The 18,492-nt window shown below is 42.6% G+C and overlaps 1 protein-coding gene across 1 annotated transcript in view; it reads left to right on the top strand.

Moving 5' to 3' along the window:
* LOC311145014 (versican core protein-like) overlaps positions 1-11,186 on the top strand; it is a gene marked incomplete at both ends in the record, with an annotated part of 55,638 nt that extends 44,452 nt beyond the window's left edge. Inside the window, 8 exons of the mRNA XM_084181222.1 lie at positions 1,219-1,962; positions 2,129-2,242; positions 2,586-2,699; positions 5,219-5,377; positions 5,978-6,060; positions 10,324-10,468; positions 10,754-10,936; positions 11,023-11,186. Coding sequence (XP_084037348.1) covers positions 1,219-1,962; positions 2,129-2,242; positions 2,586-2,699; positions 5,219-5,377; positions 5,978-6,060; positions 10,324-10,468; positions 10,754-10,936; positions 11,023-11,186 — 1,706 coding nt within the window. The remainder of the gene's footprint in view (positions 1-1,218; positions 1,963-2,128; positions 2,243-2,585; positions 2,700-5,218; positions 5,378-5,977; positions 6,061-10,323; positions 10,469-10,753; positions 10,937-11,022) is intronic.
* Positions 11,187-18,492: the final 7,306 nt, after the last annotated feature.

The following is an 18,492-nucleotide window of genomic DNA, read 5'->3' on the forward strand; positions in this document are numbered from 1 at the left end:
AATCTGTAACAACAGAAACTGAAGGCACAGACCAAACCAAGGGACCAGCAGATACTCCTGTTATTGATGAGGCAGAGACGAGCCCAGTACTACAGGTAATGAAAACAACAAAATCACCAGAAGTGAGTACAGCTATTGATCAGACCGAAAAGCCATCAGACTCTGAGGAGTCTGTTACTCCAAGTGTTGATGACACAGAAACAGGTTCTACAGATGAAGAGAGTTCTGTAGACAAGACAACTCAGATGACAACCCAGAAGTCTCTAGAGACAGAAGTTCATTTGCACAGTAGCACAGCCAACCCATTTCAGACATCCACATCACCAGTCTCTGAATCCGTGAGTGCCTCTGCTAAAATAACTGGTGATAGTGAAGAAACAGAACAGACGGAATCAACCAGCACAGAACAGCCATCAGATGTTCCCAGTTCAATGGAAAGCATTGTGACCTCAGTCCTACCTGATACAGATGAGGAGAGTTCAGGTGACCAGACTCCTGATATGTTTACCAAAGAGTCTGTCACAATTTCAGCTGAGTCTCTGTATAGCACTGGGAAACCTACAGTATCTTCACATGAAACTGTAACAGCAGAGACTGAAGTCAAAGAGGAAACAGAGAGGCCATCAGGCTCAGAACAGCCATCATCTACTCCTGTTATTGATGAGATGGAGACAAGCCCAGTCCTCTCCTCTACAGACAAAAATAGTTCAGGTGATCAAACCCCTGATATGTCTACCAAAGAGTCTGCCACTGAACAAGTAACAACCACAGCAATGCCACATGTAATGACCACAAGAGCAGATAGTGAAAAGATGGCAACTGCAAAAGTGTATTCTCTGTACAGCACAGAAAAACCAGACTCAATGAGTGACCTCTCCTCTGCTGAAATAACTGCTGATAGTGAAGAAACAGAACAGACGGAATCAACAAGCACAGAACAGCCATCAGGTGTTCCCAGTTCAATGGAAATCACTGTGAGCTCAGTCCAACCTTATACAGATGAGGAGAACTCAGGTGACCAGACTCCTCATATGTTTACCAAAGACTCACCAACTACTACAGTTTCTTCTCTGTATAGCACTGAGAAACCTACAACAACTTCACAGGAAACTGTAACAGCAGAGAGTGAAGTCACTGATCAAACAGAGAGACCAGCAGGCTCTGACAAACCATCAGTTACTGATGATACAGAAACCAGCTACGTCTTACCTTCTACAGATGACAAGAGCTCAGGTGACCAGACAAGTGAGGGCTTCACCACAGACGGTTTTGCAACAGAAGCTCCTCTCTTGGCTAGTACAGCCCCTCCAATTGTCTCTGTCCATTCCACTGAAGTGCCAATGGAGCCCAATATGATGATCCAGTTTGTCACAACATGTGCCCTCAAACCAGACATGACAACACCTGATGAATTGCTCCAAGAGGCCATGTCTGAGATTGCATTTACCCATCATTCCCAACCTGACATATTTTCTGAGGAAACGGCAATGCCCACAACCAGTCCCATGCTGCCTGAGGAAGATTCAAGCCAGTCTGTTGAAACTATAACAACACCCGCACAGAGCTCTGAATCAACTTTTGTCTCCACTGCTTCTCCATCTCTCAAGTCTCCAGACACTGGGGCGGAGTCCGTTAGTGTCAAAAGCTCCCATGAAAAACATGAAGCAGTGGGTCAAATTGAGGAAGTTGTTACTCCTGCCACTAAGATGCCAATGTGGGAAATGCCAGAGTACACAACTGTCTCGCCAGCTGAAACACAGAGCCAGGCAGAATCAGTCTCTATGATCCAAAGCACTCCTTCATCTGTGTCTGAGGTGAGGGAAAGTGTGGACTATGATAATGTATCAGGACCTACATTAGTCGAGGGTGAACCCCCCATCAAGGTAGTGGAAACTATCACTTCAGCTGAGACTGGACTGGATTTGGGCCACACGACTGTTGGTGAGACAGTTGAGATTGCAGGTATGTGATTTTACAAATGGCGGCCAAAAATACAATTCTATTTTGTGTTATGGAAATAATATCATATCATACTTTTTACCGTTTGTCATTTAACGTTTGTCTTCTCCAGAATGTGAAATCAATTGAATGTTTGTTTTCTTCTTTTTACTTCTAATCTAAACCACAGGCATCCACTCCTGTGCTGAGAACATTTGTCTGAATGGGGGCTCTTGCTACAGAAGCGGAAGTCTCCAATCTTGCGGCTGTGCCCCTGGCTACAGTGGAGATCGATGTGAAACAGGTATGCCAAGAATGGTTTTCAGTCAGTGGTGGACTAAGCGTTTTAGAGTGTGATGATCTGTTCTCAATATGCTAATGAAATGTATCTCAAATAAGACACTTTTTGGTGGCTTACTGGTGTAGCAGCGTCGGTGCATTAGCCATGTGCCAAAATTAGATGAATGGTATTATCTGCAAATTATTTGAATTCATAGAGTTCATCAGACATTAATTTGTTTTCGTGTTTACGCTGCAAAATGCAGCTGTCCCCCCCACCCCCCATCTGAATGGTTATGCAGTTCTTGAAAAATAATTGGTTTCCTGTGCAGTGTAATCTACCCATGTTTTTTCACAATTATTTTCAGACATTGATGAATGTCAATCCAACCCCTGTCGCAATGGAGGTACCTGCATTGACGGCCTGAATTCCCTCACCTGTGTTTGCCTCCCAAGCTACGCTGGATTGTATTGTGAAGAAGGTATGTTTGTTACAATTTCCATGGGATCCGTCAGTAAAACCTCTGTCAGTATGATTCTCTCCTCGTCTAACATATCAGCTTAATCAAAGAATTTCATTAGGTATTTGTTTTAGGTTGTTCCAGGCTTCCAGCTAACCCTATTTATTTATTTTTTATGTCCGACCTACAGTGTATCCACACATTAGAGCAATGGTACATACAAGGGAGAATATGACATTGTTTATTTTACTATGTCATTGTTCTTAGCAACAGTGTGAGGTGCTCCAGAGCTGGTTTCTATTTCACACAGAAATACATCACTGATCATTGAATTTGGATCACAGAGGAAAGACATTTGGCATTGTTGGGGAAAAGTGATAGATCTCCAGATAGATCTCACACACACACACTATCTTAATTCGTGATCAGCCCTTGGGAAATAGAGAGACTATGAGACTGAGTCATTAAAACACTGGAGTTAGAGGCCAAGTTAAAGTAGAAATGTGTGGTCACCTCCCACCTCACAGCACAGCTCCATTCAGTGCCTTCTCCATAACCCCTGCTGCTTCCACTCACAGACAGTCTCTGAGTCATAAACGTCTTTATTTATGTCTTCAGGACATCCACATTTTACAGGCCTTAGTGTTGGCCTCAGGGGCTCATACTATTAAGATATAGGGTAGTGTTGCTAAACACATTGCCAGGGGCTACAGTCTCTACAAATTCCACATGACTGGAAACACAATGAAGAAATCACAGACATTTGGTTGATAACCACCCAGTCCAGGTGTAATGGAACTTTCCAGTACACGTGTGCTAGACTTCAAGACGCTCAACAATGATGCAATCATTCACTGGCCTTAAGCAGGGAATGTGAAAGGAATCAGTAGACATTACTGTATTTGTTCAACAGAACCTGGGTCGGGACACTCATTGACATTGATGGGTGTAATAACTAAGGATGATGTCATCCAGGCCAACTCATAGCCTCTTATTCTCTAGCGAGTCTATAGCTTCGCTGCACCTCATTTTGTCCCTAGTGTGTTGACCAAGGGCATCATCCACAATGGCCAGTTTGTCCTGACCACACCCCGAATGTTGATGCCGTCACTCATCAGGGCCGGATCCCGTGTACTAAAACCCAACTCTTTTCTAAGGGTCTCGTGCCAGAAGAGAAACAGTAAAGGAGGACAAACAGAGAAAAGGCCACGATGACCTCTTTCTGTGTGTGTGTGTGTGTGTGTGTGTGAGAGAGAGAGAGAGATAACTGTATCATGACAGGGTTACAATCAAAATTGTTCATAAAATCTGATATTGAAAAAAGATACATAGATAACTACTAGTGTAGGCTAACTGATCTTTTTTCGATAAATTGTTTTTTTGACCAATCAAAGCTGATCAAAACACCACTAAGTGAAAAAAATATCTAAATTGAGCTGCCTGTGTAAACGCAGCCCTTATGTAACGAGGTTAGGAGATGTTATTCTTCCGGTGTGTCTTAGAATCTGAGGGGATTGATAGCTGAAGAATGTGTAATGCTTCATACTTAGATTTTGATGTTGGGAAACCCCTGCCATGGTTCCGATTACAGTAACTGCTGTAGGAATAGCCAGCTGATGCTCAACTATATTATGGAATATTAATTTGTACCATGTCAGGGGTTCCCAACATAAGTCTATGTATGCAGAATATGTGACCTGTCCACCCCTGTAACTATTCACCTTGCAGAGCAGTATAAATGACATTCCAAAATTGTAGTCTTACAGTATTTCACTTTTAATTAGCTATGATAATGATAACCTTAATTTGTTTAGCATTGTCTCATACAAAACGGTGTAGACCTAGCCAAAAGTTAAGACACAATTCAACTCTCAAGTCCTGGGATTTGGGGCAGATCCAGTACACAGTACACACAGCTATCCAGGGATTGAGTGTGACACTCCTGCTGTTGTAGACCTTAAGTGTCTTCCTTTGTTTGACCTCCCCACTCGTTTAGTGGTGCTGGGGGCTAAAGGAGGCAGCAGCCATATCTTGACCCTGAGAGAGAGAAATAAAGAGAGAGGGATAGAGAGATAGCTCTGATGAGTGTGCCTGAGATAGCAGCAGGGCCAGAAGACTCAGGATGACCTTAAGACACACAGTACCCTGCTCTCTGTCTTTCTCCCAATTATCTCCTTAACCTAATTGGTTAATGAGATAACAAACATTAAGATAAACATGCAGATAGGACCAGGTTCCTACAGGTGTTGGACAGATTGGACATTCTTAGGGCAGATTCTATTTTTCAGTGAAAGAGTATTGGAATATGTGTAACCTTTATATTCATTAATCATATTACAATTTTTTTGAAATGTTATAGACTCATACATTGCCCCCATTTAACAGTTTTTGAAAATGCTGTGGTTTTTCATAGACATTCTGTCTACGGCGAAAGTCTGTGTCATTGTCTGTGGATTCCCAGCTGCACTCATCTTCTCTGTGGTACCTTTGAAACACATCTCTCACAAATTCTCCCCCTCTCCCTCTCTCCCTCCCCTCAGACACTGAGACGTGTGACTACGGCTGGCATAAGTTCCAGGGACACTGCTACAAGTACATCCCCCAGAGGAGGAACTGGGATACAGCAGAGAAGGATTGTCGGGTACAGGGGGCACACCTCACCAGCATCCTCTCCCATGATGAGCAGCAATTTGTCAACCGTAAGTGTGATATCACACACACACATGCACATACATGTCACACAAACAACACTATTAGTTGCACACAAGACACAACCAACTAACATTTTCATTACCAGACAGTCAAGCAGACAGACACTCTTGCATAGAAGAATGCTCAATAACACAGTATTAACAATCTGTAAGTTACTTCTACAGTATGTCACAGAAAGTATACCTCGTAAGGCACAACCCCTGCAGGGTAGCAGCAAATAGTAGGATTATCCTACATCTGGAACAGATTTCCAGAAACACCAGGGAATTCCCAAGACATTTATACCCATGCTGCTCGCCTTAATGTCTGTATATGCTAATCTCATCAGTGGGCTGTGGACCAATAGTTAAAGAGGCATAGTGGATGACTACAGTAGGTTTCTGGCTGGTTGGCAGCGCCAGTAGAGTAGACGACAAATGTCTCGACAGAGAGAGAGAGAGAGAACACAGGCAGGCAGTTGGAACAGGAAGAGTGATGCATGTGTAGAAAAATGCCTCTCTCTCTTTATGGAGGGACTGAAAGAGGCCTAATAAGGCAGTGGAATCAACTCATTGACCTCCTGTGTCTCATTGTGCCATGCACGGCAGGTCTTGGACAGGACTACCAATGGATCGGCCTGAACGATAAGATGTACGAGAATGACTTCCGCTGGACCGACAGCATACCCATGGTAAGAAGGGGTTCTCACACTTTTTTGCCTCAATAAACAGTTTTAAATCCTGTTAAATATTTAGAAGGATGATGCTGACAAACACCATCGCATGGGAGATGTCATTTCCTGCGGTAGTGAATGAAGAATCTCGCTGTGGTCACTTTCTCATGACGTACCCTACTTTGTCCTCGACACCCTGTTGGATGAGCGCACTGGCTTGGTGTCATGCTACACTACATGTCCAGTGACATCGGGTGCCACTCACTGACAACAATCTCTGTCATTCACAAACTTTAACAGTAACCACACTGGCTTAAATTGTGTGTCTGAGTGTATGAGAGAGAAAAAATGAGCCACCAGGTGTGCCTCAGTATGTAACGTATGTGTCTGCACAAGTGGAAGCGTGTTTGTTTGTGGTTGTGTAAACTCACTGCAGATTCCCCTCACAAAACAGGAAAGTGGTTAATTACTACTTTCAGCCACATTATACAGATTAACTCTTCACTTCAAAGATAAGAGCCCACCGTCACCAGGGGAGAGGGGGAGGGGGGAAGTGCAGAGAGGGCCTGGGGTGCAGGAGATAAGTTGTGTCCGTTTGCAGCAGGATCCCCTCTCAGCTGAGAGAGATGGGAATAAAGGTGTCAGTGATGCGGAAGAGAGAGGAGCTGACAGGCGCAGACAGGTACATGCCTCCCCTCTCCCCCCTCTCCTCAGGAGCACAGCAGGCAGCCGGGGGAAGGGCCAACAACCAGCAGCCAGACACACAGATGGGCAGCACCTGTGCCCGGCAGCAGAGAGAGAGAAGGGGAGGGGGGGCAGGGTAGGGTAGTGGGCCTGGGTGGGTGGTCAGCTTTACTGTATCTCGGCTTTATCTGGGAACAGAGAGTGTATTAACATAACTGGTATTAAATAAGAGAAGGAAAAAACACAGACATACATATAACACGCTCAGCGTTGATTCTCAATTCATTCAGGAAATGTATGAATTCTAGTGTGTGTGTGTGGGAGGGGGGTGGGTAAGTTTGATTACGTGGGAGAAAGAGTTTGATTATTTTGGGGAGGATGCGGGGGGCTGTTGTGGGGTTGCCCAGGCGGGTGTTTGTTGAGTCAGTCAGCTGAGCAGGAAGCTGATGTGTTTGCTAACCGTAATAACAGGGTTCCTGCATTGGGCCTCGGGGGAGGAATGGGGAGAGGGGAGGGGGGGGTCACAGCTTTGAACAGACTATTTGAACCAAAAGCCTCGCTGAGAGACGGTAGCTCTGATCAATGCAGCAGTGCATTCCACACAGCTCTGAAGCTGTGTCTATATACTGTGTGTGTGTGTGCAGAGTTACAATACATGCCTGGAATTACTAGTGTTTGTGGGATGTAATGACATACCACTATCGGGGTAGGCCGTCATTGTAAATACGAATTTGTACTAAACGGACTTGCCTAGTTAAATAAAGGTTTTTAAAAATATAGATATACAGTGTATATATTGTATGTTGTTGGAAATGTGTACACCACAGGAGTTTGGTGGCATCTTAATTGGGGAGGACAGGCTTGTGGTAATGGCTAGAGTGGAATAAGTGGAATGTTATCAAATACATCAATCACATGGTTTGATGCCATTCTATTTGCTCCGTTCCAGCCATTATTATGAGCCGTCCTCCCCTCAGCAGCCTCCTCTGGTGGACACTCTTAGAAAAAAGGGTTCTTCAGCTGTCCCTATAGGAGAACAGTTTTTGGTTCCAGGTAGAACCCTCTGTGGAAAAGGTTTTACATGAAACCCAAAATAGTTAGTTATTCTTGGAACAAAAAGGGTTTTTCAAAGGGTTCAAAGCCGAAGAACAGTTTTAGGTTCTAGATAGCACTTTTCTTCCTAAGTGTGTAGTGTACAGTGACGATAGCAAGGCATTGAGAAGCCTCCGTCTCTTAACCCCACTCCCACCTTGTTAGAAATAAAACAATTCCTAACATAGGAAAATTATATTATTAGTATAGCATTTGGAATATACTTTCCATGGATGAATAGATAATATGCAATTCTCCAAAATGGATCTGTGTCCACCATCTTACAAATTGGCAATATGACATTGTATTTGTACTAGAAACCTTCTATTTCCCATGACTATTTCCATGCTGCTCAGCACATCTCTGTAGCAGTGTAAATGTTTATCTGAGCAGGGCTCACAGGCTGTTTACTTTTCAAGTGAAGCCTCTCTCAGGGTCCCAGTGAAAACGCTGGACAATGATGTCATAGTGTAGCTGGTCTTGCAGTGTCCTTTGGGAACTCTGAGGCAGCAGGGTGGATGGGGTGATGTGAGGATAGAGGACAGATGGGTGGAGGGGGTGAGGATAGAGGACAGATGGGTGGAGGGGGTGAGGATAGAGGACAGAGGGGGTGAGGATAGAGGGGAGGAGGGGGTGACGATGGGGGCTAAGAGGGTGGTCAGAGAGACAGGGGTAGGAGAGTCAGTTTGAAAGAGGGAGAAAGTGAAAAGTGATTTAGCTTACCCAAAGTCACAGTACATTCTACAACTCTTGGTTGCCAGATCTTGGTTTTTAGTAAACATGTGTTTTAAAGAATAAATGTGGTAAAAAAAAAAAAAAAAAAGTAGTTGTGATGTCTATAGGGCCACAACATGACCATTATCATAGTTACAGATGTGTCAATAAGTCTGTTGATCTGAACAGGCAAGAAGAATATAGTGCCCCCCTGTGGGGAATCTAAGCATCACATACATCTGTCACAATTGAGTCATTCAGAAATTGCCTCACCAACGTAGCTACACTTACTACAGTGAACAAAAATATAAATGCAACATGCAAAGTGTTGGTTGCATGAGCTCAAATTAAAGATCCCAGAAATGTTCCATACACACAAAAAGCGTATTTCTCTCAAATGTTGTCCACAAATTTGTTTACATCCCTGTTAGTGAGCATTTCTCCTTTGCCAAGATAATCCATCCACCTGACAGGTGTGGCATATCAAGAAGCTGATTAAACTGCATGATCAATACACAGGTGCACCTTGTGCTGGGGACAATAAAGGGCCACTCTAAAATGTGCAGTTTTGTCATACAACACAATGCCACAGATGTCTCAAGTATTGAGGGAGTGTGCAATTGGCGTGCTGACTGCAGGAATGTCCACCAGAGCTGTTGCCAGATAATTTAATGTCTACCATAATCCAACTGAAACGTCATTTTAGAGAATTTGGCAGTACGTCCAACCGCTCTCACAACCGCAGACCACGCGTATGGCGTCCTGTGGGCGAGTGGTTTGCTGATGTCAACGTTGTGAACAGAGTGCCCCATGGTGACAGTGGGGTTATTGTATGGGCAGGCATAAGCTACGGACAACGAACACAATTGCATTTTATCGATGGCAATTTGAATGCACAGAAATACCGGGACGAGATCCTGAGGCCGATTGTGAGGCCCATTTCTTTTAAGGTATCTGTGACCAACAGATGCATATCTGTATTCCAAGTCATGTGAAATCCATAGATTAGGGCCTAATGAAGTTATTTCAATTGACTGATTTCCTCATATCAACTGTAAATCTTTGAAATTGTTGCAATATTTTTGTTCAATGTATATACTGAAAGGCTATTGGTAACAGACTGTGAATGTGAAACCAATGGCATTTGTTTTTATATTTTCAACAGCAGTGTTGCTCCCTCCTGCTGCATCAAACAATGCATCTTACACATTATTGGTAAAAGCCCAAGTTCCTTTACTATCAATAGAGTCTAACTTGGTACACTTATGTGCAATAGCAAGGGGGAGCTGGTGGGTCGTGTTAGGGGTAAGAAATATTTGGGATTTATTGTGATAGTGAATGTACTGATTGTGTAGCCTTTGCCCTAGAGGTGGCTTAAGACTGGACTATCACTGACCATATCTACTGTTCCAATTTTACCACAGAGATAAGCAGTGTTGTCAGCATGCCGTTAGCTGTCATTCTTAGATAAAGAGAGTGCGTGTTTATGTATTGTATTCAGGTAGGACAAAGTGAGACACTGGCTAGTGGAAAATCTCTAAGTTGTATTTACGGAGATCCTGGTCTGATCCTACTTGATTTAATGGTATGCCAATTTGTTGTTTAGGACTTATGATTTATTGATGATGCACTGTCCATATAGTTAGGCTGATCATGTATTTTACTTTTTATATTGTCATCACATTTTATATATGTTTCTCCATATGTACCAATATGTTGAAATGAACTTAAACCTGATGATGACGATGATCATCCATTCATACGTATTATTTTTTATTTTTTTCCCATCAGCAATATGAAAACTGGCGTCCCAACCAGCCGGACAGTTTTTTCTCGTCTGGAGAGGACTGTGTGGTGATGATCTGGCACGAAGACGGCCAGTGGAACGATGTGCCCTGCAATTATCACCTCACCTTCACCTGCAAGAAAGGCACAGGTAAGACAAAGTTATTTCTTGTTGTTTTTATTTGTATTTTCTTTGAAATGTGTGTTGAGACAATAAATTGTGACTTGACTGGACTAAATACAATTTAAAAAAAAGCCACAACAATACTTTTTGCCATATTTTAGATACGGGACTGTGTTCACCACACCTACACAATGTAAAAAATGCAGTGCATTGTTGAGCTATTCCAGTCCACTGACTGTGTTCATTCATTCATTCATTCATTCATTCATTCATTCATCTATTCAGCCATCTACCCCTGTGTGTTCTCCTCAGTGGCCTGTAGTCAGCCCCCTCTGGTACTGAACGCTCAGACCTTCGGCAGGAAGAGGTCACGCTATGAGATCAATGCTCTGGTGAGGTACCAGTGTAAGGACGGCTTCATCCAGAGGCACGTGCCAACCATCCGTTGCCGTGGAGACGGCCGATGGGACATCCCCAAAATTGCTTGCATGAGTCGTAAGTACAGTAGATTGATTGACGCTAGTGAGGATACCTTTTGTTTACTGGTTTTCACTCCACAAGTGCTATTGTTTCTCCCTTAGCATCAAACTTCCAAAGGACCTTCTCAAGGAGGCACCAGAGCTACAGCCTGTTCAGCAGTAACAACTACAAGCGGCGGTCCGACGAGGCGGAGGCCCGACACAGTCCTCGCCATCAAGGAAGGAGAGCGAGGAGATCGGTGAACAGGCGAAACAGAAGACGGTGATCGCCATGGTTAGGCTAGATTACGCCTACTCACAATCCGCAGAGCCTACACTATAGGAACGCATGACTGTCACTCGTGGAGATTTGTTTTTTTACAAAAGAAAAATACATTTTAATAAAAAAGGAACAAAATAACTAAAAAAAGAAACCCAAAGGAAATGTGAAATTTTCTTGCCATTTTGATGATGGAATCTTGGAATGAAGTGCCTTTTCAAATAATATTCTGATAAAGTGACACAATTTTATAACAACGCCAAAGTGGATACCTTCCGCTGGCTACTGGAAAATAAGGAAAAATTACCTCATGAGTGTGCTGGGGAAGAACTTTGAACCAAATAGTGCATTCATTAGACAGTTTTCTCTATTTTACAGACTGAAGATTGTTCAACTCTTACATGGGGAAAAAGATACAGGCAAATACCAGCTTTTGTGAAATTATAGCCCTTGTGTTATGCAAAAGAATACAATACATTTCCAAATAGTCTGCTACGCAGCTCCTAACGCTCAAATGAATCCACATTACCCAATACATCTCTCCATTAAGGTCCTCTCCATAATCCGAAAATACAATTTCAAAGAAAAAGGATCTATCCTTGGGTAAATCATCACGTCAATAGAGGTCTTGTTGTTACAAATGATTACTGTATGTATTTTGTACCGTTTTTCATCCAAGATTTCAGCTTCACCAGAGGAACGGAGCAGGTCCTGGGACTATTGGATGGCACACGTCACTTACCAATCAGATTTCAGATCACTGAAAAAAATAAAAGAAACATGGGAAAGGGCGATCCAATCAATTTAGAGTGCTGGAGACCTTTCGTTTTGTGACGGCAGCTTTGAACAAATGACCAGTTCCTTGTCATCCGCTGCAGCCTTCATCCCGTCTACTCTGTGTCTTGTAAAGATAAATATAAATGAATAGATATATAAAGAATATATTATACATTGATAATGGGTGCTGTTTTCTTAGGTCAATGTAAAATGACAAATGAGAGAATGTACTCCGTGAAACACTCAAAAGACTTGAACAAACACCTTTTTCAACAAGAGATGCAATATTTATTTTTCAAGCTGCTTTTCCTCTTCTTGCTATGCTATTGCTTCAACAGTGAAATATTCTGATGATGCAAACAGTTGGTCTGACTACAGTCTCAATACTTTGTACATGTATTGTACATGCTTTGCAGGAGACAGCTAACATCACAGTATTAGTCAGTGTGATGAAGATATTCCTTTACTACACACTAAGCTAGATAGACCTTATAGTATGACATTTAGGGGTCAACAATGGACCAAAGTGTAGGGCTTCAATCAGCTGAATATGCCTTGTCCCCGTCACAATATTACCAAACACTTTGTACAGATTCTGTGTTGCACAGTTGATTACTGTCGTCAATTTGTGTAGTCCCCAGCAGTTGTGCTTTTTAAAACCGTTTTTGTATGTTTGTCTCGTTTTGTCAGTTGTGTTTTAGCATTAAAGTCGGCATAATGTTTTATATTCATAGTATAACTTTTTATATTACAATGTGAATGTCTGGGATGTTTATGAAATTCATTTTTAAAGAAAACAATACTATTTTTTTCCTGCTCTCCATCGCCAAATAATAAATATATGTTTGTACATTTTACTTAGGCTCCTTTTTGTTTGTAAAGTCACCACCATTACATTCATTGACAGTCTGGGAGAGGCTAGGTTTCAAACCATGTTACAAACCATGATTTAACGTTCAAAGTAAGCTTTGACTTTTATGATTGTGGTGGTCAACATGACCTCTCTGTGTTAGTAGTACAGTCCTATTACCAGCAGGTTGCGCTGTTCAACCTTTGCACTACAGTAGTTGCAAGACATTACATTTACTGCTCAAATCTTTGTCTACAAGAACAGCTACTGTCAATGCACTGGGATGGTTACTTTTACTTAAATCTTTATCTCCTGAACATTGGTTCCTTGCGACAATGCAACATGTATCGAGGAGGTGCCCTATTCCTGCCTGAATGTTTTAATGCACGACAGTGTTTAGGGTTTAAAGAGAATGGTGCAACAAACAAGAAACTTCCAGTCAGCGGAAGTCCTGTGGGTGAAAACAGCTCGTTGATGAGAGGTCGAAGGAGAATGGCAAGAATCGTGCAAGCTAACAGGTGGGCCACAAGCATCTCACAACTCTTCTTCATCTTTCTTTCATCCTTGTCATGGATGGGCTATTGCAGCAGATGACCACACCGGGTTCCACTCCTATCAGCTAAAAACAAGAAGTGCATCCAGTGGGCACGCGATCACCAACACTGGACAATTGAAGAGTGGAAAAACATTGCCTGGAATGACAGCGAGTCCAATTTACTTGAGTGGCCTGCGCAGTCCCCAGACCTCAACCCAATTTAGCATCTTTGGGATAAGATGGAATGGGCTGTTCGCAGCATGAATGTACCGCCGTCCAATCTGCAGCAACTGTGTGATGCCATCGCGTCAGCATGGACCAACATCCATGTGGAATTCTTCCTACACCTTGTATAATGCCTCGAATAATTCTAGCTGTTCTGGAGGAAAAGTGGGTCCAACCCGGTACTAAATAGGTTTACCTAATAAACTGGCTGGTGAATGTATTTTAAAATGTGAATGATATGAGAGAACAAATTAATTGAATTAGAGGAAATGTAATGGCTACCAAAGCAAGACTCCATATTGTTGTACAGTTCACATTCTAACACAACCCTCTCACACTTTGAGGCACAAGTCCTCTCCATACCATTATCACATTTGAACACAGCTCCCTAATGGTTTTGAGGCCTGCACAGCACACTATAAATAAGTTATCCAGGGCTTTTGTGCACACGTCCTTGCAGGGAGAAACATTACATGCGAATCTGGAAAGTGAATTATGCTTATTCCACAAGCCCACCTACAGACATACAGTGAGGGAAAAAAGTATTTCATCCCCTGCTGATTTTGTACGTTTGCCCACTGACAAAGACATGATCAGTCTATAATTTTAATGGTAGGTTTATTTGAACAGTGAGAGACAGAATAACAACAACAAAATCCAGAAAATCGCATGTCAAAAATGTTATAAATTGGTTTGCATTGTAATGAGGGAAATAAGTATTTGACCCCTCTGCAAAACATGACTTAATACTTGGTGGCAAAACCCTTGTTGGCAATCACAGAGGTCAGACGTTTCTTGTAGTTGGCCACCAGGTTTGCACACATCTCAGGAGGGATTTTGTCCCACTCCTCTTTGCAGATCTTCTCCAAGTCATTAAGGTTTCGAGGCTGACGTTTGGCAACTCGAACCTTCAGCTCCCTCCATAGATTTTCTACGGGATTAAGGTCTGGAGACTGGCTAGGCCACTCCAGGACCTTAATGTGCTTCTTCTTGAGCCACTCCTTTGTTGCCTTGGCCGTGTGTTTTGGGTCATTGTCATGCTGGAATACCCATCCACGACCCATTTTCAATGCCCTGGCTGAGGGAAGGAGGTTCTCACCCAAGATTTGACGGAACATGGCCCCGTCCATCATCCCTTTGATGCGGTGAAGTTGTCCTGTCCCCTTAGCAGAAAAACACCCCCAAAGCTTAATGTTTCCACCTCCATGTTTGACGGTGGGGATGGTGTTCTTGGGGTCATAGGCAGCATTCCTCCTCCTCCAAACATGGCGAATTGAGTTGATGCCAAAGAGCTCCATTTTGGTCACACTTTCACCCAGTTCTCCTCTGAATCATTCAGATGTTCATTGGCAAACTTCAGACGGCCCTGTATATGTGCTTTCTTGAGCAGGGGGACCTTGCGGGCGCTGCAGGATTTCAGTCCTTCACGGCGTTGTGTGTTACCAATTGTTTTCTTGGTGACTATGGTCCCAGCTGCCTTGAGATCATTGACAAGATCGTCCTGTGTAGTTCTGGGCTGATTCCTCACCGTTCTCATGATCATTGCAACTCCACGAGGTGAGATCTTGCATGGAGCCCCAGGCCGAGGGAGATTGACAGTTCTTTTGTGTTTCTTCCATTTGCGAATAATCGCACCAACTGTCTCACCAAGCTGCTTGGCGATGGTCTTGTAGCCCATTCCAGCCTTTTGTAGGTCTACAATCTTGTCCCTGACATCCTTGGAGAGCTCTTTGGTCTTTGGGGTCAAATACTTATTTCCCTCATTAAAATGCAAACCAATTTATAACATTTTTGACATGTGTTTTTCAGGATTTTTTTGTTGTTATTCTGTCTCTCACTGTTCAAATAAACCTACCATTAAAATTATAGACTGATAATTTCTTTGTCAGTGGGCAAACGTACAAAATCAGCAGGGGATCAAATACTTTTTTCCCTCACTTTAGATTCATGGAGATGTAATTGGTAGGCTGAGTGTGAATTATGGTCAGCATATGGAACAGAGAGATGAGAAGGGGGGAGAAAATGTATGCCCAAATGGATGACATTGCAGAAAGAGTAGCGTTCATAAATCACAATATTTTCTTTCAGTAACGAGTTAAGTTATTCCTCTTGGCTCCGGAGCGCTATGTTGTGGTCTATGTTGTGAAACATAGAGAAAGCAGGCTGATATTATATTATTGGCCAGTGACTCTGGGGACTTGCTGAACAAGACATGCGGCGATAGCCGACACCTGCATTGCTGATGTTTTGTCAGTGTCAGAGGTATAACTGCGTTGGAGCTGTCAAATCGGTGAGTAGCTGCTCTTGATCATTGTCACTAAGCCTTCCTATCCCACTCGCGTTAGAAGTTCAGAATGAGTAAGTGTAGCTAAATAGAAATAATGACACTCAAATTGAAAATCATTAAACAAAATAATGAGGATTTCTATCAGCCTAATCGAGGTGTAGATTACATCTCACATTCCAGTGTTCAAACTTGTAAGGAAAGCTGCATGGTATTTCTGTTAATTTGGCTCCGTTAAACCAATGGCAATGCCCACTTAAGGCCACCTCCGACACGTCAAAACAATCGCTATGCGGATGTCGGCTAAAGCGGATCTGATTTAATAGAGCCCTTATTCCACAATTCCCTGGGGAGCCTGGCCCTGGGGGTAAGGCATGCTATGTTGTTATCCACATACAGTGGTACTACCAAACCCTAAAAGCTTGGTCAGCTGGTTGCTTCGTTTTCAGTGGTCCAATGTTATGACAAGTTTTTTTGACATGCCTCTTGGAGTGTTTTTGCACACTTAATGCTAACAAAAGGAGGACATGTTTTCCTAAGTCAATGGAACATGTCCACTCTGAAACTGGTAACCTCGTTACATTCTCATTTGGGATTTGGTTTGTTGCAACACTTGTGTCAACAGTAGACAGTACAGAACAGAGGTGGATGGATCACCTCCCTGTCGTATCCACAGCATATGTACAGCACATACTGTTCACGTTTAGGGGACACTGATGGCCATAGTCAATGACTTTAACATATGAGGTCAAAAGCACATCACTTTTCGTGTACTGAGCAGGTAATTTCATTGTGGCTCAAAATATTGGTATGGGTTAGAATACTCAATGCCTTAAAAATAATGAATTAAGGTATAAACACCTCCATTCTGTACATTACCTTGGAAATAATGGACAACACAGCGGGATGAAGTGGAGCCGATTCCCTTTGCGGAGTTCATTTTTCCAAGGTAATGTACAGAATGGAGGTGTTTATACCGCTTATACCACAGTTGCCAAAGAAAACAATATGAAAGCACACATTTACCAGTATAAATACTTTTTTTCATTGATATTTTCTTTTTTATAAGCAAATTCATACTTTGTCATCTTTTGGTTGCTAGATGCGACCCAGTCGTTTGTTCAATTAGTTCGGTATTTACAGATGCGACCCAGTCGTTCGTTCTTTTTTAAACGTTGCCATGCGCAGTGGCAATGTTCTTATCCCTTTCTTGCTGCTAGCTAGCCAACTAGCTAAGGCCACACAGTCACTACCTCTGCAGCCAGAATAACAGAAAGGTTAATTCTGTTGCGTTTGTTTAAGCTATTTATCCCTCTTATACCACAGTTGCTAAAGAAAACAGTAAGAAGCACACATTTACCGGTAGAAATAAAACTTACTGTTGATATTTTCATTTATATGAGCAAAGTCATACTTTCTCATCTTTTGGTTGCTAGATGCAACCCAGTCGTTCGTTCGATTAGTTCTATATTTATGGATGCGACCCAGTCATTCGTTCTTTATGTTCCGCTGCCAAGCTCACTGGCAACTTTCTTATCCCTTGCTTGCTAGCTAGCTAGCCAGCTAGCTATGGCTAACACAGTCACGACCTCTTTAGCCAGAATAACAGCAAAGTAGCTGTTTTCTATTGACATTCATTTGGATACATCCATAACAATGAGCAATGAACAATGAGCAACAATGCCCGATTTTGCCTGACATAGCTAGAAAAGTTTGCCTTCTCATCAGGACACTCTTCAACACTGAATATTAATTATGAGGAGATCACATTGCATATCAAACACTAGGCTAGAAGCTAGCTAAATAGTTTGTTGCTAGCAAACCTGCCAATATGACAACCAAATTCAAAAATATCAGTTGCTGAAAACAGCTGGTCAAACTAGAAACATGGAAGGATTTGACAGCTTTAGCGGTGGAGAGGACAGGAGAAATGTATGTTCATCACTCACCACATAAGGTCATCAGATGCTCCCCAAAAAATATGTTTCTGCAAAAAACAAATCAATGCTAGCTAGCGAAGTTTTTTCCTCATTGGACATGCGTTTATAATGAATCCAATTTTAGTTTGTGTGGTTGTTGGTTTAGCTTTCTGTAACTTTGTAGCAAGTACGGCCTGCATGTCTAGGCACATATTGCGTCATGATTGCAAGGTGTCCCGATATCCTTTCCAACTGCCCCGATATCTTTTCCAACTGTCCCATTATCTGGTTTTAATGTCCATTCTAGAATGCCCTTCTAGCCAATCAGAAACGTGTATAAACACAAATAATGGTTGAAATTAGTGTGCCCTCTTCAGTTCCACTGAGCATGACACCCATGGTCACCAGTGCCTGCTTATTGAGAAGCCAGCTCTGTCTATACTCTATGACGATACAATGGTGTGAAGTAATGTGCCATTACTTACAGTATGCAATAACATCAGTAGAAAAATGTCAAATTCTTTGTCTAGATTGTGCTTGTTTAGTTCTCATTGTGCAGACTGCTGCTCTGTCATTAGAGCAGACTTGACTTGTGATTACAGGCCTCTGGCTGGATGTCCCAGGGAGAGAAATCCTTCAATCTTCCTCATGAAACGCAGACATCCCACTGCTAAGCTCCGGAAAACAAGACTCTCGCCTGGTAGCGCTAGAATATCGGATGCT

The sequence above is a fragment of the Coregonus lavaretus genome, assembly GCF_964263955.1.
Source record: "Coregonus lavaretus genome assembly, chromosome: 17".
Taxonomy (NCBI): domain Eukaryota; kingdom Metazoa; phylum Chordata; class Actinopteri; order Salmoniformes; family Salmonidae; genus Coregonus; species Coregonus lavaretus.